At 43.8% G+C, this 20,601-nt stretch overlaps 2 protein-coding genes across 9 annotated transcripts in view; one reads left to right on the top strand and one right to left on the bottom strand.

The window, feature by feature from the left end:
• The window catches only part of WNK1 (WNK lysine deficient protein kinase 1), a 165,217-nt gene extending 146,497 nt beyond the window's left edge, over positions 1-18,720 (top strand). For 3 of the 7 annotated variants that reach the window (XM_074939003.1, XM_074939013.1, XM_074939019.1), the window contains 5 exons: positions 1,618-1,812; positions 2,950-3,042; positions 5,734-5,775; positions 15,119-15,306; positions 15,637-18,720. In XM_074939003.1, the coding sequence (XP_074795104.1) occupies positions 1,618-1,812; positions 2,950-3,042; positions 5,734-5,775; positions 15,119-15,306; positions 15,637-15,951 (833 nt within the window). In that variant the 3' untranslated portion in view covers positions 15,952-18,720. The remainder of the gene's footprint in view (positions 1-1,617; positions 1,813-2,949; positions 3,043-5,733; positions 5,776-15,118; positions 15,307-15,636) is intronic. The other 4 variants (XM_074938996.1, XM_074939008.1, XM_074939026.1 and 1 more) reach the window with 2 other exon arrangements.
• Positions 7,743-20,601, bottom strand: part of RAD52 (RAD52 homolog, DNA repair protein) — a 51,444-nt gene continuing 38,585 nt past the window's right edge. Inside the window, exons 13-15 of one of the 2 annotated variants that reach the window (XR_012636238.1) lie at positions 13,012-13,090; positions 11,047-11,282; positions 7,743-8,091 (exon numbers count right to left, since the gene is read on the bottom strand). Coding sequence is in view for 1 of the 2 variants with exons in the window: in XM_074939062.1 (XP_074795163.1) it covers positions 13,059-13,090 (32 nt within the window). In the remaining variant the exon portion in view is untranslated. Of the gene's footprint in view, positions 8,092-10,772; positions 11,283-13,011; positions 13,091-20,601 lie in introns of those variants that run through there. The other variant, XM_074939062.1, reaches the window with a different exon arrangement.

Here is a 20,601-nt window from a genome sequence, read left to right as displayed (position 1 = left end):
CTCACATGATAACACCAAACTATTTTTTTTAAAAGATCAGATTTATAGATGACACTCCCAAAGACTTGTTTAAATATTTCACTATTCTAAGAATGAGATGCAAAAATCCCTGCTGTCATATCTTCTCTGGGGAGTGTTATGTGAGCGGTGTATTCTGATGTAAAGGGCTCACAGAACAGAAGATGAATCTCCATACCAATGAATGAGCTATGTCAGAGTTCCCTCCCCACTCTGAACTCTAGGGTACATATGTAGGGACCTGCATGAAAGACCCCCTAAGCTTATGTTCCACCAGCTTAGGTTAAAAACTTCCCCAAGGCACAAATTCCTTTCCTTGTCCTTGGATGGTATTGCTGCCACTACCAAGTGATTTTAAACAAACATTCAGGGAGGGGCCACTTGGAGCCTTACCCCCTGCAAAATATCCCTCCAAACCCCTTCACCCCCTTTCCTGGGGAGGCTTGAGAATAATATACCAGCCAATAGATTAACAAAGTGAGCACATACCAAATCCCTGGTTTTTAGGACACTTAAAATCAATCAGGGTCTTAAAGAAGAATTTTATTAAAAAAAAAAAAGGAAAGAATCACACCTGCAAAATCAGGATGGAAGATAACTTTACAGGGTAAATAAAAAGATTGAAAACACAGAGGACTCCCCTCTGGACACTGCTTCCCAGTTACAAAACACAGGAATAAAACTTCCTCTTAGTATAGGGAAAATTCACACACTAAAACAAAAGATAATCTAACACATTTCCTTGCTATTACTTACAATTCCTGTAATTTTAGATGTATCAGTTCAGGATCTTCTTAGGAGCTGGGTCTCTTTGTCCGGAGAGGGAACAAAACAAAAAGCACAAACAAAACCTCCCCTGCAGATTTGAAAGTACCTTCTTTCCCCATTGGTCCTTCTGGTCAGGTGCCAACTAGGTTAATTGAACTGATGAACCCCTTACAGGTAATTGATTCTGTACCTCTGGCCAGGAGGGATTTGATGTTACTGCATACATAAAGGTTGTTACCCTTCCCTTTATATTTATGACAAGCTAAAACTACTGTAAAGCAGTCTTTTTTGCTTTCAGAACAAGATTCTCAGTAATAGACTGGCATCTGTCAAAGTAATGATACCTTTTCTCCTCATGCTCCGTCACCTGCACTGCTTAATTCTGCTCTTACATGCAATGGATGAGCTATCTTGACACATAGTGAGGTAGAACAGGGCTGTAATTAGAGGCCTTTCTAAAAACCAGTTATTCCAAATTCCACTTCTGGCTCCTTTTTCAGCAATGGCAAAGTCACCTCTGTAGCCTTGGTAAGGCATGATAATCTAGATATAAGAATCCTTGTAAAAGGATAAAGGCCCTTTCCTTGGGTTTTCCTGCTGATTGTACAGTCTCAGGATTTCTCCCTTATCACTCCTACAAGTTCCTCCCAGTGATGGATTTTAGTTCTAATTTACTCACTGCAGATTTTTCCTGCTAAAACTCCCAAGCATTCATCAGCTCTAGACACACTTCCTTCTGTCCAACGGGAACAGTGGAAAAGCCTCTGAGGTGAGGTGGGGAAGCTGAATGTCTATATTGTCCCGTGTCCTGATTCTTATTTCTTTTTATAGGTAACCTGTCTTCTCAGAGTGCCCCTTCAGTCTTGCCCCCGCAGCAGACCCTTCATCCTCCTGGAAACGTCCCAGAGACTGGACAAAACCATCTGTTACAGCCCCTTAAACCATCTCCTTCTAGTGAGAACCTCTACTCTGCCTTTACCAGTGATGGTGCTGTTTCAGTACCAAGCCTTTCTGCACCAGGCCAAGGTAAGAACTTCTATGGAATTAATGCTAAGTCTTATACCAGGGAGTTCTCAGCCTCAAGATACAGTGGATTGACTTCAGGGTATGGCCTGTGCTTAGAGACTGATCAGGGTGTTAGTCTGTCTCTTTGTGAGGCCTAGCACACTATTTGCAGTTAGATTTCTAAGTTTTCAGGTTGGGAAAATTAGAGGTGAGGTAATAAAGGGGTAACATACTGTCCCTTCTGTTCTAATGGCAGCACTGAAAGATAAGAAAAACCTGAAGAGGGTGAAAAAAATCCTTCAGAAAATGCAGCTAACTCTGCAGTTATATTGGCCAAAAAATCCTGGGGATAGGGATGTAAAATATGAGTGCACAGTGGAAGGGGGTAGTTAATAGCACTCTTTTTTCCTTGTAGCCCTCAGACTGGGCATTTATCCTTCTGATAAGCTATCAGAGCTTTAACTAGTCTCTGGAAGGCTCTGCTTGGTATTTGGGGGCCTCCTTTCTTCCACGCATTAGGGATTGTTGGTCTATTTGTGTATTGCTTTATTCATTTCTGTGATTCACAGTTGTTCCATTTTTCCCTATAAGCTATTTTACAAATATCTTATATTTGTAAATGTTCCCATGAGACTAGTTGAATGCAGCAGTGTCAAGAAGCTGCTGGTGTGTTTTGTCTGAATTACAGTGTGAAGTAAAATGTAGACATCGATAGAAAAAAAAGATGGAAAGCCGCTCCTTCAGAAACTTTTCATTCTGAGGATTCTCTTCCCCTTCTCCAGTAACCTGTTTCGGAAATATTGGGGCTACTAATCTGTAACTTCCTGTGTCCTGAAGTTGTGCAGTGTCTTATGTAATTGAGAGAATGCCTTTGCCAGGATTTAGACTCACCTGTGGAGTGCAGCCTTATTCCTAATGGATTAAGTATTGGAAGGTAGCACTGTTTTAGTAAAAAACAAACCAATTTGACCTATGAGTGGAGGAAGAGTCCTTGTTCCTTGTACTGTGTACATATCCCCTACTCCACGTCTTGAGGCTTGTTCTTGTGTGCCGTGTTACTGCATTTCACCCATCCAACCTCAAGTTGCTAACATCTTGTAGTTGTGTTCTGTCTCTTCTCCTCTCCTTTCTCTGTTCTTCCCTCTTGTTTTATCACAGGCTGTGCGAAGTTTAACTGTGCATCTGAGCAGGTGACGTTCAAGCCTGGTGGCAGGAGGACCCGATTTCTGAGTACGCCCTGCTTGGCTCTTTGTGTGTAACACCTTTACTCCTTCTTCGTCTTTGTTTTTTTTTTTTCTGCTGCTTGGATCTGATGTCTCATGCAGCCCATTCTCTTCTGCCTCTTTGTATTCCCTCCACTTCATGGCTCTGCTTAACTGCTCTTAATACACCTTAGAAGTTTGGGTTCTCATGTTAAGTGTCCTGTTTAATATAGCCCTTAACAAGGGCCAAATAACTTAGATAAACTTTTAGGAAAACTTGTCTGTGGGAAATAGTGATCTTCAAGGAATTAGCAGAGAATATGGGGAGGGAATCACAAGGTATATGAATATATGGGCCTTTCCTTATGGTTTGACTTACGATTGTTACAGACAGTACTTGTTGACACCTGAGAGACTTCTGGGGAAAAAGTCTGCTTCTCCTCAGTAGCACTGACAAGGTGGCAGTGAGAGGGGGCTGCCCATTCCAAATTATAGCAATGGGGGTGTATGGTGTGTGCTGTCTTTCCTAATAGGACAAAGTAGCTGCCTTAATGAAAATGTTAAATTTGTATGGCTTCCTCCTACAACACATCTCCCTGTAGGGTGGGTAAATCTCTGCATGCTGTTCCCAGAAGTGCTCAGGGTAAATGCTGAGGTAATCAGAATTGCCTTTCTCATAATCACTGAGTAACTAGTGACTAAAACTGGCACTGTTTAAAGGTATTAGTCATGTGTGAAAGGAACACTAAGGCCAAATGATCACATTCCATATTAGTAGCCAAGGGAGCTATGTTCAGAAAGGACTCTTCATATTGAGGACTGGAGGCAGATTAAACATGCCATAGGTAGAGGGTTGTGGTGAGATGAAACTCCTCAAAACACCCCTTTCTTCCCACCCCACAAAAAATACCCCACATCGTTCTTATTTAAGGCCATTCCAGCTGTCCTAGCAAGCTAGTTCAAGTTTAAAAGTGGAGGGGGCAGGGAGATAATAGGATGGGGTTTTTGACCTATGAGCCTCAAACTTCTGATGTGGTTATTTGAAGTGTTTAAATGCATGGGCTAAGGCTTCAAAAACGATGCTTTTTTCCTGGGAGTGATACAAAATCCCACTATGCTTCCAGTGTAGACAGGACCTTTGAATGCTGTGACACTCCTTCTCTTCTCTCCCCCCCCCCCCCCCCAATCATTGGTATGTGAGAGCTGGAAGCCTTATGAAATGGCCTTCATTTGCCCCATTTCACACAACTTCCACAGACTTTCGCATTTGTCCTCCTACAGCAAGCAGCAGCTCAGCTGGGCTAGGGATCTTTGTGGATGAACTCCAATGAACAAAGCAACAGTTACAGAGCAAGCCTTCTACAGAGACAGCTGCAATGGAACTGACTAAATTATCCTCTCAATATAGAGAGGAGGGTGAGAAGAGTCCTTAATTGTTGAGTTTTTCAGCAATACTTTAAACCCTGCCATAAATAAATTCCCAATATTGGGACTAAATGCACCATTAGTGCATAATTGCTCATGTAACTTTTCTCCTCTCCCTGCTGCTTGGCCTCCAAACCACACAGCTTTAAAAGCTTTGAGCAGGTAGATTAAGGTATTGAAGGGATGTGTAAAGAATGTCCATTTGGATTTGCAAGTTTTATAGTTTCTTTTCCTGGAAGAAGTTAAATTCTTAGAAAATCTGGGAAAGCATATATTTTAGTCTTCCCTATGCCTTTTTTGGGAGGGTAATGTAAAGAACAGTAGGGGTGTCACTCCTTCACTCTCAGCCTCTGAGATTGGCATTGTGAGCTGGATGTACTCATCGTTACTGCTTTCTTATGTGGTAGCGTACCGCTAACTTGTCACAACCTCAGTCCAGCTGTCAGTCCTCTTGAGGCAAACTATAAAGCCTCCCCTGAGAAGCAAGTACCATGCTGTGGTGGGATGGATTGTTTTCTCTTCTGAAATTTGACATTGGTGGATGGACTTTCTGAAAGGTTTATTGTAGCTGTCCTGTAAAAGTGGGTAATGCTTCCGATAGCGCAGCTTGGCTTGAACGCTCAGTTTGTTTACAGGTTGCTTGCTTCCTGGAATCTGATATGCTGCCTCAGCCACTTCTGGAGGGTGGGGGAAAGACACCTAGTTAGAAACGGCAATGAAGAGGAAACAGTGCATTGATCAATAACATGCTTTTAACTATGCAGCTGGAGGAGCTGATTGGTACAGGCCTAGTAGGGGTATCTTTAACTGTTGCACTAACATTTTAGAAAAGATGCAAGGGGGATGTAGTAACAGATGGTGAGAGTACATGATCCACGCTTGGATCCTCCGAGTACCCCACGAATTCTCAGACCGATGAAAGCCATGAGGGACACTTCCCCTTTCCAGATAGAGGTGGGAGATTTTTTTTTTTTTTGGCTGTTGCTCTTGTGGTAAACAGCCAGTGATTGAGATGTACCAGCTCTAAACATCAGCACATCCCTAACGTTCTTAAGATACCACTAGATTTCAGAGAACTATTGGAGAACAAACAAATTAGTCTCTTTTTGTGCGAGAGTACAAATGGTGAAACACTGTTTTGTGGTTTGGGTATTTCCATGGAACATCCCACTGGGCTCTCAATGTAACTGCAGCCAGTGGCAGTGTCCAGCTGTACCGTCTCCTCTTTCTCATTGGGCTTTGTGCTGTTTGCTGATATTAAACACTTCTCACTGTTTCTCTTATTTTAACAAATTACTTTTTCTTTGTGCTTCAGGGAAGATGGTGAAAAAAGTCTGTCCTTGCAACCAGCTCTGTAGTAATTATCTTATTTCTGTTATTTCTGGTCCCTGTTGATGAGTTTCCCTCTGATCAGTGAAGCCTAACCTCTGTGAATCTGTCTCCAGCACAGCATCTGTCTCTGTCTCGGTTATCCCCTCTAACATGTGTTCCTTTGTTAACATGTTAATAGATTCTGGCTGCCTATTCATTTTTGCAGACTAGTGGGAAATTAACTGCTGCTCAGTACTGTAGAGGCTTGCTGGCCCTCAGCTTAGCTGTGGAACTCCTTGCTGATTGGTAATGACAGTGAACTGTGAAGTAGGATCAGTTGCACACAGCGGTGCTGAGGTGCTAAAATTACCCCTTTGTGCAGCAGGATTTGCTTGTAATGACTATGCTGAAGGGGTTTGCCTAGTCTTGTCTCCTGATTCCATTGCAGAGACTCCTTCAAGATCTTAAAGGGTAAGGACAAGCCATTAAATGGCTTCAACATGTGCCCCCAAAACAGGAACAGTTTAGATATGCCTAATCTAAGTGTGCTGGTATTATCTAAGATAATCTTTGAGGGTGGGTGCTCAAGCTGGTTTCCAAGGGAGGAAATAAAAGGGGGCAGAGAATGAAAGCATGATGGAGTAATAGGCTGAGAGGAGAAGTCTGTTTTCATTTCAAATCCTTCATTATGTCACCAGACAAGAAACTGGGACGTTTGCTGTGGCTGAGCAGGACTGGAGAGGGTTGTTTCCATTGAATGCCATGAATCTAAGCACTCCCCTTTCAGACTCTTCTGGATGGCTCTAGATTTGGATTAGAGCAGAATAACCAACTTCTGAAATTTAAAATCCCTGAGAATGTTTAATAAGATACTGTTGATAAGAAATGAGCCCTGTATTATTATTTATTATTAGCTCATGTTTTACAGCACAGGTTAATCCTACTCTGTCCCTGCTGTGAGGCTGAGACAGGTGCTCCTAAATTAACAAAATCACTTCGTAGACAACAGAAACTACTCAAAGCAAGCATTTCAAAATGTTTGTAAATCCCATTGCACATTTACAGGGGAATACACATTCTGGTATCTCTTGACTAAATGTGCCTCTCTCTCCTAAACCCGTGTCTGTGGATTATCATGGAGACATCGGGGTATGAGCTGTAATTCCAGACCAAAATGTAACTGGGTATACAATATATAAATGTATTGAGTAGCAGGGTGCAGATGACTGGCCATCAGGAAGGGGTTGAGAGGTGCTGGTTTCTGCATGAACTCTTGACTATGGAATGTGGTGATCTTGCTGTCTGTTTTGGTACCTCCTCTTCAGTACCTTTTGCTTTGTCACTCTTGCCTGTTTATATGGGTTCCAACTTCACCCTTTCACTTGCTTTGCTGCCTTGTCAGATAATTATTCCAGGTCTCTTTCACATTACACATGCTTGAAAGTCTCATTGTTCGATCACACTTTCCTTAGCAGACTACCCGGTATGGTCCTCTTACTCTGTTCCTTTTGAACTCCCACCACATATGTTTGTGAGAGGCCCTCTGTTCTCTTCACCTTCATCTGTGTTGCTGCATGGGGCTCCTTGCTCCTAATGATTACGCCCCTATTATTAGGTACTATAGGTGGGGAGAGGGTTTCATGTTTTCTAGGCAGTGCTGGGAGAGGGGATAGCATTACTCACTCCAGTAGCACATTGCTCAGTTGCTACAGGTAATAAGTATGTTGTCTGTCTTTTTCAATATCGTAACAAGAGCCATTCCAGCCGAGATTTGGAGAGGTTGATGTTCCTTCCAGGTATGAGGGTCCTGAAGAGAGATGTCTAGGGAAGTGAGTAACAGAGAGCCACTTGATTTGTTTCAGTTGGTGGTTTTGGCTTCTAGCTTTTTTGAGTAGTGAGATGGTGGTTTCGCTCATAAGGTTTTTGATAATTTTTGTCAGACATATCTGTTCAGCACACCTGGGTTATCCCAGATGCTGTCCCTGTTGTAACCTTAGTAGCAAGCCAGCAATAATTGGTGTGCAAGCCTCTTAACCCTGGTTGAGAGGCAGGAGTCCAAGGTATGCATATACAGCACTGGTGAGCATCTTCCCTGTATTTTGAGGAACAATGGTTCTTCTTTGAGTGCTGGACCCTATGTGCATTCCACTGGGGTAGACATGCGCACCATGCGCCTGAGACTGGAGAGTTCTTGCAGGTAGTGTCCATTGATCTGCACCTGTGCCTCAGCTCTCTTCATGATCTGCACTCTGTGTATAAGAGACTGGCAGACTGACCGCCTGCCTCTCTGGTTCATTTTTACTGCTACAGGGCCGGAGCTGGAATCCTCCACAGTGTCCAGAGTTTCTCCTTTCTCTTCATCCTGTAAATATATTCAAAGTGACATTATTCTTAGCGGTTTGTTTAGTGTTTTTGAGAGTTATATTTAGCTAGTGTTTAGAATCCCCACCCTGGGGAAGCTTCTTGGCATGGGACGGGCTTATACCCAGACCTCTGGGCTTCAAAAACTGTTCCTTGCCCCTGCTCTTTTTGGTCAGTGATGACCACCACCACCAGTGCTGCCTCTACTGCCTTGAGGTGGCATGTATCTCCACCAAGTGCAGTATCTGCCACTCCTTTTCCTGCCTAACACAGCAGGGGCAAGAGCTCTGACTTCAAAAACAAATTATGAAGCAGGCAATGAGACTCTAATCGGACCAAAGCTGGGGAGACCCTCCCGTATGTTGGCCAGAGTTGACAAGGAGCATGCCTCCTAGTTCAGTGTCTGACTCCGGTGCAGAGAAGGGAGAGAGAAGGACCTTTTGACTGGGCCCCCCTCATGAGAGTAAGGGGCCCTCTCTCAAACACTTAGACCCTGGAAGTGACCCCCATCCAAGTCAGGTGAGCCTTCATGCCCAAGCCATAAGGGGTTAGGCCCTCCTAAGCCACATAGGCATAGTCCAAAGACTTAGGAGCAAGACTCCTTCAGCATCAGCCTCTGCTCCAACCTCAACACTGACTACAGTACCATCCAAACTGAAGCACCAAAACCCAAAGGATTGGGAAGTGTTGGTTACCGTCAAGTCAGAGACTCATTCACTAACAGTACTGGCACAGCCCCATGAGGAACTGCTATCAGTTACCACTTCAGTGGCATGGAATAACAGATTACAATTTCTGAAAGTATCGTTGATTTATACCACTGCTGATAGCTTCATTCTCCTGGATCCACAATCTTCCTTGTTATCAGGACTGATTCTCACTAGAGAGAAACTAGTGCCTGTGGGAATCCAGGACTCTGGGAGAAGATTGTCCTGTCCTGTCTGCTAGCCATGGATTTCTCTCCATGGATCTGTTGGCACTGCTGTTGGACTCATATCCAACCTTTTCATCTTAAGAAGGGTCAGATATACTGGTGGAAACAGCTTCTTCTCCACCCAGGGAATTTCAGCCCAGACAGGGGATTGAGAATTTCTTGGAATCAGCCTCGACTATACAGGTAGGATCTTCTTCCTTAGACCAGCGGTACTCAGTGCCTTGGAGGTCACCACAACCTGGCTTCAACCCCTCCTACTGGCCTTATTGGGGTTCTTGAGACCCTTATGTATGTTACCCAGAATCCATCAGTTCCAATGGGGATTCATACCACCCTTCTCCAAGGGGCCAGTCTGAACCTTTGAGCCCATGGAAAAAGGGGAAGATAATCTGGTTCCAACACGGGTGTCGTTCTCCTCAATTTATGAAGTGATCGCTCCAGCCTCTGTCTCCCCTGGATGATCATAGATGTCCCAGGAGCTTATATGGAGAATGGTGGGAGAGCTTCAGATCTCTTTAGAGGAAGTCCAAGACACTGAGCATAAGCTCCTGGATATCCTCCAAACTGAAGGCTCCAGTCGGGTTGCTCTCCTGGTCAATGGAGCCATTCTGGAACCAGCTAAAGCTGTGTGCTACCTGTGCCCCTCCCCACAAAAGAGCAGAGACATTATACTTTGCCCTGTCTAGGGGAAGAGAGTTCTTGTTTACCCACCCTGCTCTGAACTCCTTGGTAGTCCAGGCAGCCACTGAAAGATCCAGACAACAGCACCAAGGACCATCCCTGCAGGTAAGGAGGCAAACGTCTCAACCTTATGGGGAGAAAGATCTTTGCCTCTACCAGTCTACAGTTTAGGATCAAATGATCAGACTCTTCTTGCCAAATAATATTCCTTGAACTGCTCTTAAGTTTCTAGACTTTAAGGATAAACTGCCTCAGACGGCTCAATTTCAAGCGCTTATTGACGGCAGAATGGTGGCCAGGACCTTTTTATGGGATGTAATTGATATGGCTCATATGATAAAGATCCCTAGCAGCTGCCATTGTGATGCAGCAGGAATCATGGTTCAGCTGTGCTCTGAACCTCCATCTTGAGCCCTGAAGAGCTTAAGACCTCATTTGATGAAACTAAACTCTTTAATGAAAAGACTGGATGAGTCTCTGCACTTATTGAAAGACTTTAGGGCAACTCTTTGCTCCCTGGGTATTTATACACCTGCTCCAAAGAGAGAATATCCAACAGCCTTAAAAACCAAGGTCCTTACCACAATGCTTTTATCAATGCTCCTACGAGCCGTCTTGCAAACAACGAAGAATGCAGAGACCAGAATACCTGGTGCCTTCCACTCCAGTCATGACTACCTACCTTGCCATCCAATGAAGAGACACTTAGAACATGATTCTAGAGAGCTGTGAACCAATATGGATGCCACCAGATTCTGAGATTCATTTCAGGGGGGTGGCTAGTGAAATTTCCCCCAAACTGGGAAATAACAGACAAATGTGTACTGGATATCATCCCGTTCCGGCTATACCATTGAGTTTCTTTGCCCACCTCCCGCAAAGCTCCCTTCACTGTGCTTTTTCAAGGACCACTCTCAAAGGGAATTCTGTCAGAACATACAGGTTTTTTTCCCCAACGAGGAGAAATATAGCATCCCACCTCCACATCAAGGAAATGGGTTCTGTTCAAAGTATTTACTAGTCCCCAAAAAAGAAGGAAGCTGGAGATCCGTTCTCGACCTGAGTCAACTGAACTTTTTTATTCAAAACTAAAATTCCTCATGGTTACATTAACACTGATAATACCATCCCTCAACATGGTTCTCAGCTCTTGATATATGCAGTAGTATTTTAGCTGTGCTGGTCCCAGGATATTAGAATGGCAAGGTTGGTGAGATAGTATGCCTTATTGGATCAATTTTGGTTGGTGAGAGAGACCAGCTTCTGAGCTTACATAGCTCTATGTAAGCTTGAAAACTTGTCTTTCTCACCAACTGAAGTTGGTCCAGTAAAGGATATTACCTATTCCTTAGGTTTGTGGTGGATCCCCACCATTGTCAATACAGGGTGCTCCGATTTGGGCTCACAGTTGCTCCCGGAGTCTTCACAAAAATTTTCTCAATAATAGCAGCTCAGTGTAGACAAGATGGCTCCACCATCCTCCTGTACTTGGATGACTGGTTTCTAACCAGTAGGTCTTGCCTGGAAGTGTTAACATCAACTTCATTGCTGCTCCACCTTCTAGCATCCCTGGGAATCTGTGTAAACATGGAAAAGTCTACCTTGACTCCGACACAGACCATAGAATTTATAGGAGCAACACTGGATTCAATCAAGGGAAGGGCCTACTTCACCACTGACAGATTTTGTGCCATGGGTGCTCATATAGACGTGGTTACATATGAATCTCGAACATGAGTTCGGATGTGCCTTGCTCTCCTGGGCTGTATGGAGTTATAAACTTGCATAATGTTGTTCACCTGACTCCACCTTTGTTGCCTGAAAGCTTTGCTCCAAACAGCATATACACTGAGCAAGTACAGCATGAATCCCACAGTGACAGTTTCTTCTGAGGTGAGCCCCTCTCTGGCATGGTGGAGGGACTCTGGACGTGTGTGTGGGAGTTCCCTTTTTATCTCCTACACCCAACCATAAATAGATGCTTCCCTGATAGGTTGGGGAGCCCACATGGATGATCACACATTACAAGGCACTTGGACGTTTCAAGAAGTTTGAATGCACATCAGTCTTTTGGAACTGAGATCCATATGGGAGGCTTGCTGAAAGCATATATACCATTCATACAATCCCCGTGCGTCCTCATAAGGTCAGACAACATAACTACCATTTTCTATATGAACAAATGGGGAGGGTGCGTTCCTTGCCCCCATATATACAAGCGGTCAACTTATGGAACTGGTGTATACAGCACCACATCACCCTCCTGGCAATGTACCTCCTGGGCATCCAGAATTCACTGGCAGACAATGCCAGCAGACATTTCACCACTGATCACAAGTGGGAGTTACATGATTCAGTAGTAAATAGCATCTTCACTCAGTGGGGAGCCCCCACTTGGAACCTGACCATGTGGACTCCCCAACCTGCCAGGAAGTGCAAAATGTACTGCTCCAGAGGTCAGTACTCCAGAAGTGATGCACTCCTCCTACTGTCGACAGATCACTTCAGCTATGCCTTCCCTTCCATCCCATTACTGCCTTGAGTTCTATGGGAAATTTGACTAGATAGGGCACAAGTTATCCTCCTCCACCCCAGATGGCCTGAACAATTTGGTTTCCAAGCCTCTTTCAAATGTCATCCTTCACTTAACAGCATTTGGAGGTATCTGGATCTCTTGACCCAGAAAAGTGGTAGGGTAAGGCATCCCACCCCAGATGTTCTTCATCTCATGGCTTGGTATTTGGATTGGTGTTGAGCAATCATTCTTAATAGCAGAAAAGACCACCAGAAAATGTTACTTAGCCAAGTGGAAATATTTTGCTGGGCCCAGACAGAGAAACCATATATCTCCACCAGACAGTGGATATTCCCACTGTTTTTAGACTATCATTTTACCCTCAAGATGGTAAGATTTTACCCTTAAGTTTATCTAGCAGCAGTTAGTGTGTGTGGTTCACCAGCAAATGATGACTCTTTATCCAGCCAATAACAGCCCAGTTCTTGAAGGACTGATCAGAACCTTTCTGCCAGTAAAGAAACCATCCCCCACTGGGAACTTAATTTCGTGCTTTCGGCACTCACAAGATCTCCTTCAGAGCACTCATTATGCATTTCGTGGCTCACCTATCAATGAAGGTCACCTTTGTCATTGCCATCACCTTGTCCAGAAGGGTGGGTGAACTTGGGGCCTTAATGGCTAATCCTATATACACAGTATTCTGTAAGGATAAAGTCTTGCTACAACTACACCTGAAATTCACTGCTAAGATAGTTTTGAAATTTCACATAATCAATCAATTCACTTACTTCTGTTTTTTCCCAAAGCCCCACGCCTCTAGCGAGGAGAGTAGACGTCATTCCTTTTGACCTAATCTGAGCATTGTACCTGCAGAGAACAAAACAGATCAAAAAGTCATTTAGACTGTTCATTGCCATAGCAGAATGAGTCCTAGGACAAGCTCTCAGAGTCTCTAAGTTGATTTCTGGCTGTATTGTACTCTTATCAGTTGGCACAGCTGCCTCCTCCACACTCGGTAAAGGCTCACTCTACAAGGGCACAGGCAGCCTCAGTAACATCACTTCTAGAGGTGCCCCTGCTTAATACTTACAAGGTGTCTACATGGAGTTCTATCCACATGTTCTTGAGACATTATGCCATGGTCCAAGACTCCTCCACTGACCCATCCTTTGGGACAGCTGTTCTACAAGCAGCTGTATCACCTGCATCCTGTCGTCCTCTCTGAGTACTGCTTGCCCATCAACCACCGTGAAATACACATCAGGACCAGCACTTGAAGAGGAAAGGGAAGTTACTTATTATATCCGGAGTTCTTTGAGACGTGTGGTTCCTATCTGTATTCCAGTACCCGCTTTCTTCCACTTTGCTTTGGACCAGATCGGACCGGACCGGATTTGTCAGAGAAAGAACTGGAAAGATGGTCAGTCTGCCCCGCCCCTTATGTTTTTGGCATGGGACAGCAAGAGAGTTGGGGTGCAGGAGCAGGCCAACAGACACTACTTGCAAGAATTCTCTAGTCGCAGGTGCCTGGTGCGCATACATATTCGCAGTGGAATACAGATGGGAACTACGCATCTCTAAGAACTCCTGTTTACAATGAATAACTTTTTTTTTTGTACTGGATAGGGATTCAGTAGATTTAGGTTCTGCTCATCTTTGCCACAAACTCCAGTGTGACATTGGGCAAAACAGTTAACTCCTGTGTGACGCAGTTCCCCATCTGTAAAATGAGGACACTTCCTCACCTCTCGGTTGTTGAGGCTTATTTCATTATATATGTTAAGTGCTTAGGGACTACAGTAATGACTGCCATACAAAAACTTAAAATTGAATGCAGCTGTTTGTTCTGCAGTTGCAAATGAGGCCTGAGGTGGGTGAGGATGCACAAGACAGAGGAGGGATGAGAAGAGGTTCTTAACTCCTTGCCACTTTGAGTAACCTTCAGTGAACTCTCCAGCAGAACTGAAATTCAGTATTATGTGGACTCCTTCGTTCTTAGTCAACATGTGAATAGAATAGTTTCTCCGTTTATGTTCTAGCTGTTCATTCGCCAACATCAAACTGAATTTGCTGTTTTCACATGGAATGCCTGCAGCTCTGAATGGCAAATCTGATCACAATGGCAAAAAAGATTTCCTGGAACGCACCACATCAAAGAACAGTTTTTTGGGGGGTGGGGGAGGAATTTGTTTTGTTTTTGAAGTGCAGGTTGCCCTGCATACTGCAGTTGCTGCCTGATGGATATAGTGGGGATCCGTGTGCTCTGTCACACGGGACACAAGTCCTGTAGTTATTGAGTGCAATAATGCCTGCAGTTTCTGCCTTTCATCCAGATGTTCTCTTCGCGTAATCTGGGTTCCTGGTACATTCGGCATCCTGTGGAGTGGAGCTCATTGGGTTACAGAGCAGCCAGCTGTGCTGACTGTACTGCTGCTTGCTCAGCGTCCCGTATCATACGGGCAGAGTTGGAAATGAACTGAACGCAAACAGTAGCTGCTGCTACTTGTTTTTAAAAAAATGTGGTGCCAGGGGAAGGAAGCATTTGTTCATCACGAGTACTGCCACTTAATATGAAACCCAGTCTTCCCTCCTCCCTCATTGCCAAAAGAGGAGCCTGGTGTGGGCAGCAGCCACTCAATTCCTACACAGCTGCTGCTTGCAGCACTTCTTGGAAAACACACACATCCACAAAATACCTTTCTAATCTGAGAGACTAGCTAAATGAGGCCTCGTAAATTCCCCCTTCAACATGTCCAAGAATCGAAATGTAGAATTCATGTGCATGGCTTTTTAACTCTTGCTCCGTACTATTCCACCATTGTCATCGTTCCTAAACTTCGTAGAAAACTAGTTGTAACCTGGCTCTTGATTCTGCTGTTGTCTTTGTACTTTTAGGGACCAGCAGCACTACCACAGTTGGGGGTACAGTGAACAGCCAGGCACCCCAATCTCAGCCTCCTGCCATAACTTCCAGCCGGAAAGGGACTTTCACAGATGACCTGCACAAGTTGGTAGACAACTGGGCCCGTGATGCTATGAACCTCTCAGGAAAGAGAGGTGGCAAGGGGCATAGCAACTATGAGGTAAGATATTTCTCCCCTTTATTTCCTTCTTGAACATGCATGGATGGAGAGCTGTCACTGCTAACATAACTCGTTGTCTGAGTGTCAAAACACACATAAAGAAGAGTTTCCATGTAGCCAGGCCAAAATAGTGCTCTAGGAGGGAATGAGCCATAGCTTACATGTGGAGGGCTCCTACCACCTGTTCTGTCAGGCTCTAGAGCGAGGAAGATCATGATATCTTTTGAGAAGCACCCATTTAACTCAGTTACATGGAAGGGGCTGTGGATGGAGGGGAACTGCTTCAGCCACACTTAAATAACTTCTCTTTGGGGCTGGGTTTTCTTTCAGGGCCCTGGAATGGCAAGAAAGTTCTCAGCACCAGGCCAGCTATGTATTTCTATGTCGTCCTCCCTGGGTGCTACGCCTATCTCTGCAGCATCAGCTACCTCTCTAGGTCACTTCACAAAGGCTATGTGCCCTCCACAGCAGTACGGTTACCCAACAGCGCCCTTTGCAGCTCCCTGGAGTGGGACAGGTAGTCCAGCACAACAACCCCTTGGTCAATTCCAGCCTGTAGGAGCTGCCTCTTTGCAAAGCTTCAACATCAGCAACTTGCAAAAATCCATCAGCAACCCCCCAGGCTCCAACCTGCGGACCACTTAGCCAGACCCAGACTCTGCTGGGTAGAACTTGGGAGAGGAGATGGGGAGGGAATTAGGGCCCTGTATCAACTACTAGTGCTGCACTGAACTGGCTATTTCTGCCAGAATGGGAATGACCTTCCCTTTTCCAACCATTGCTGTCAGCTCTCGGTAAGGAGAGTTTCCCCATTTCTGAAGGGGGAGGAGGGTGATGGGCACGAACACTCCTGCTCTTGTATAAGATGAGCAATGAAGATAGAAGTCACTGGATCAATGTGCTCTCACTGTAAAAGTACTTTGGTTTGAGTCTGAATCCACATGTGCTGAGATGGGAGAGTTTAGTCTTAGCATGAGGTTTTAACACACTTCTCATCTTCCCTGAAGAATCAAGGTCAGGAGAGAAGCTATCCAAATCTCCCTCTTCTCCCCAAACAATCATCCTTACCTCCTGAGTGGTAAGGCACACAAATGGACTTGCAGTGCAGCCCTTGAGAGATAGGTCATTACTGCTTTAAGTAAAAGATATTAACAGCTTTGACTGCAGCATTAGAGCAATTTAAATTGTTTAAAAATAAATTTTAAAAAGTTCTCTGCGGACATGTACTTACCATCAGTTTTGATGTGGAAACACTGTGATATATAAATGTTGTTGGACAACAGTAGTTTAAAAATGAGTGGAAAATAGAGGGTTAAAAAAAGTTAAAAAGAAAAAATGGAAAAAAAGCTAGCTATATCCTATACTTATTGGAGACACTTTAACTTTTTCCTTTGTATTTTCATTGTATTAGATAAATGTGAATGTAAAATTGTATAAATTAATGTACTTGAATACTTGTCTGTTCTCCCAGTATGCTTGCTGGATATTTTAGTGCCTTGGACTTCTATTGCTTCTGCAGTTAGCATCACTTCCTCAGCAGGTCCCAGCTGGTCAGAGCAAGTTAAGGGAAGAATGGACTATTTTGTACCTAGTGACTGAGATACCAAAGGGTTAACTATATATAAAATCAAAGTTACAGTATGACTATATATATTATGTTAAATTATATATATAGTCATACTGTAACTTTGATAGGATAGGTGTTGGAAGGAGGGAGAGCCATTGAGGCTGAGGTTGGAACAGAGCTTTGGGTGGTGGGGAAACCTGTCCATGTTGACAGAGTAAGCAGTTGATGGCACAATGCTAGTGTAACAAGGGGTGATAGGCAGAAGTGATGGAGGGGGAAGAGGAAGCTCAATTGAAACTAACAGATACTTCCTAGAGCCTTAAGAAGGCTGGATCAGAACAGAGGATGGGAAGAAAGTGCATATTTTGGAAAAGTTCAACTTTAATGGTGTTTTGACTATTAAGCTGTGACATGGAAAGTGGCTAGGTGAGGGTGTGTATGGAGGTGGAGCCATTACCCTTAGGGGGATGGAGTTATCTGCTGGGATTGCTTTTCTTACCCTTTTTTTTTATCCATTCGTGCTAGGAGTAGACTTTCCTGGTGCGATGTCCATTGCCGGCAATGGATGCACTCGAAACAGCCGGCATCAAGGAATTCCCTGTTTTAAGCATGCAGAGGACTTATGATTTTGTTCACTCTAAAGAATTTAAACTGGTACCAGGACCATAACTAACTGTGCCATCTTTTAGTAGCTGTATTGTACCTTCTACTTCTCAACTCATTTTCCCTTTTTCATGCTGAAAAATACTGGTTCCCTGTTCAATGTAATAATACTGCAATCAACCAGTATTACTCTGTAGTGCTGCAACAAGCTGTGAAGGGTCAAAGTACTGCTTCCTGGTACTTGGGAGTAGCTCAGTGGTGTCCTGGAAGTGTCTGCACCAAGGAAACCTTACTCACATGAATTTTCTGTGAGCACTGCTTCCTTGTTGGGGGGTCTTACTAGGGAATTTATACTTTCTGTGGATGTTTTGCTCTTGTCTCTAAAAACAAATGCACAAGATGTGTTTCTTTCCCTTCACCTGGTTTTGATGTTTACAGCAGCTTTGTCAGCCAGGATACCACTGGCATATATAGGGTGGAAATGAAGAGTCTGCGGGTGGAGACTAGTGGCCAGGTTCTAACAGTTTCTCAATAGATTTTTTTTTTAAAAAAATTCTTGGCGAATAACACAGGCGCTATAGAACCACAGAATGAGAGAAAAGGTCTCACCGTTGTGTATGTGTGGTTGGAAGAGAATGTCTGCTGGTAAAATGAATCAGAAAGCCTCTGCTTTCTGGTTAAAATGACTGGAGAGGAGGCTCCTGAATACACCAAGTATGGGTAGGGAAAACAATGCTCTGTGTAATGGAGTAATTGTACGACTGAAGCAGTAACAGGAGTGGGGCAACACTTCGTGGCAGAAGAACTGATCGGCTGAATGCAGCACATGGTTATTTAATTATTTTGATTTAATAGTTTGAGGTCGGTTTTTCACTTAACGTTATGCAAGAAGTGGTTTTATTTACCATTGATTTCCCTCCTGTGGATGAAATAACTGAAGTCTAGAGGAATAAACTAATGCTACTGAACTGTTAAATTATTTTGTGTTAATATTACACTTTGAGTACCTTTTTCCACAAATCTGTTTCTGAATTACAAATGTTTTCTTTACATTATTTAACAATGTACACTGTAAAAAACAAATACACACAAATAAAATGAATTCAAACGTTAGGCTTCTGTGGCCGTAGTTAATTGTATGTTTTGCACTAAATCCAGGCATTGCGCTTCTTGTACGATTGCGCTTTGTGCTGCAGTTTGTTACCTTTGTAGAATATTTAATGAAATCATTCAAATAAACCAAACCTGCTTTTGTTGAACTGTGGGTTTTCATTTTCAGCTGGTTCCCACTTCTCCTTTCTCCTGTCACCTGGAGTATTTATTTAACTGTAGATGGGCTCCTGTTACCTCGCCATTAGGGCAGTTTGCCACAGGAAAGTACTAAACCCACTCTGAGACTAAATCTCTCAAAAGCAGTGATCAGTAATACTATCTGCCCTTTAACTGACCAAAGATTCTCCAAGTAGTATGGAACAATAAGTAGAGACAGAAAATAGTTTCCACAAAATCTGAGTAAATTTTGAGGGGGCAAAGGCTAATTCATTTTTTTTTGACCTGCAGCAATGAGAATCTCTCTCCTGGTGTTTTCTTAGGTTATACTGATTCATAACTTTTGAGAACTGGCAACTTTCCCAGTTTTCTGTAAATTGGATACTAGCTAATATCTAAAGGTTTTATGCTGCCTCTTGGTATTTCTATACCAAAGAGGAGTCTATATCTGCTGAAAAGAGGTTTCTTTCCCACATGCTCAGGGTCTAACTCATCCACCAAATTTAGAGTCAGGAAGGCATTTTCCCCTGGGTCAGACTGGCAGAGACCCTGGGGGGCTTTTTGCCTTCCTCTACAGCATGGGGCATGGGTCACTTGCAGGTTTAAACTAGTGCAAAGGGTGGATTCTCTGTAACTTGGAAGTCTTTAAAACCAGGATTTGTGGACTTCAGTAACTTGGTTAGAGGTCTGTTATAGAAGTGGGTAGGTGAGGTTGTGTGGCTTGCAATGTGCAAGTGGTCAGACTAAATGATCATGATGGTCCCTTTTGACCTTAAAGTCTATGAATCTGAAAAATCTCCTTTCTGCAGTTGTTTGCTCTTCTTTCTCTGCTGTGCCCCTCCCCATCCTTCTCCCTAGAAACAGGATGTGCTTTCAGCAATGGGGAGAGAGGAAACTTACTGGAACAGAGCCTGGAATGATTCTATACCAAAAACGTCTGGCTACTGCCAAAAGGCATATGCTTTTTTTTTCCTTGTTCAAGGAGCCATTGTGGGAGCTAAGCTGACAATACGCTGACTCATTCGCAGTCTCACTGCAGTCGTCCTTGAGGCCCTGAGTTAGGTGGGCATTTCAGTGACTTGATCCAGAAGAGGCGTGGTTAATCAAGATTTGTCTTGTGGAGCGCTTTGGTTCTGGAAAGCTTCTTTGGCTTTCTAAATATTCATTTTTAACCATTAGTGTATTTCCTTTAAAAACTGCTTCTGTTTTGATTCATACCACCTCAAACTGTGGTCGTGTAAGAACTCAAATCAAGTAAGTGGAAGTCTTGTGAATACGTGCTGAAAGTCCTGTGGGGAGCAAGGTGTATAGGTAGTTCAGTGAGATGGGACACTTCCCTCTATATCTGTATCACAACACTGCCCCTGTATTGTGCCCAGGGTCAGACCACAGTTGCAGGAGCCTGGTCCTTACTCTGTTGAACTGCTATGACCACAATATTCCTTGGCTAATCTTGCGCTGCCTACATGTACCCTCTGCAAGTTCCCTAACAAAAGTGCTGTCTTATTTCAACAGTGTGGGTGTGTGAACTCATTGTCAAATACTGAGATTTTTTTGTTATTGACAGGCATTCTCCTCCCAGAACTGTGGTGATCCCAGAAAGGCTGCAGTAGTGAACTGCTAAATAAGACTGGTCAACTTCAGCTGTATTTGGAGGGTTTTATGAATACTCTGTAGACATACTGCTAACTACAAAAGCTCCAGAATTAGCTGAATTTTCTAGGAAGATGTGTTGGATGTGAGAGAGCTTCTGCCATAAAGTGTAGGCTACTGAGGACAGTTACCTGTACTCAGTCCTACAACTAGTTTCCTGCTGGAAACTTACTGCTTTTGAGAGGTAGGAAGTATATGCGTGG

This window comes from Natator depressus, chromosome 1 (genome assembly GCF_965152275.1).
Source record: "Natator depressus isolate rNatDep1 chromosome 1, rNatDep2.hap1, whole genome shotgun sequence".
NCBI classification, from domain to species: Eukaryota; Metazoa; Chordata; order Testudines; family Cheloniidae; genus Natator; species Natator depressus.
This window is presented reverse-complemented; position numbering and strand designations above follow the sequence as displayed.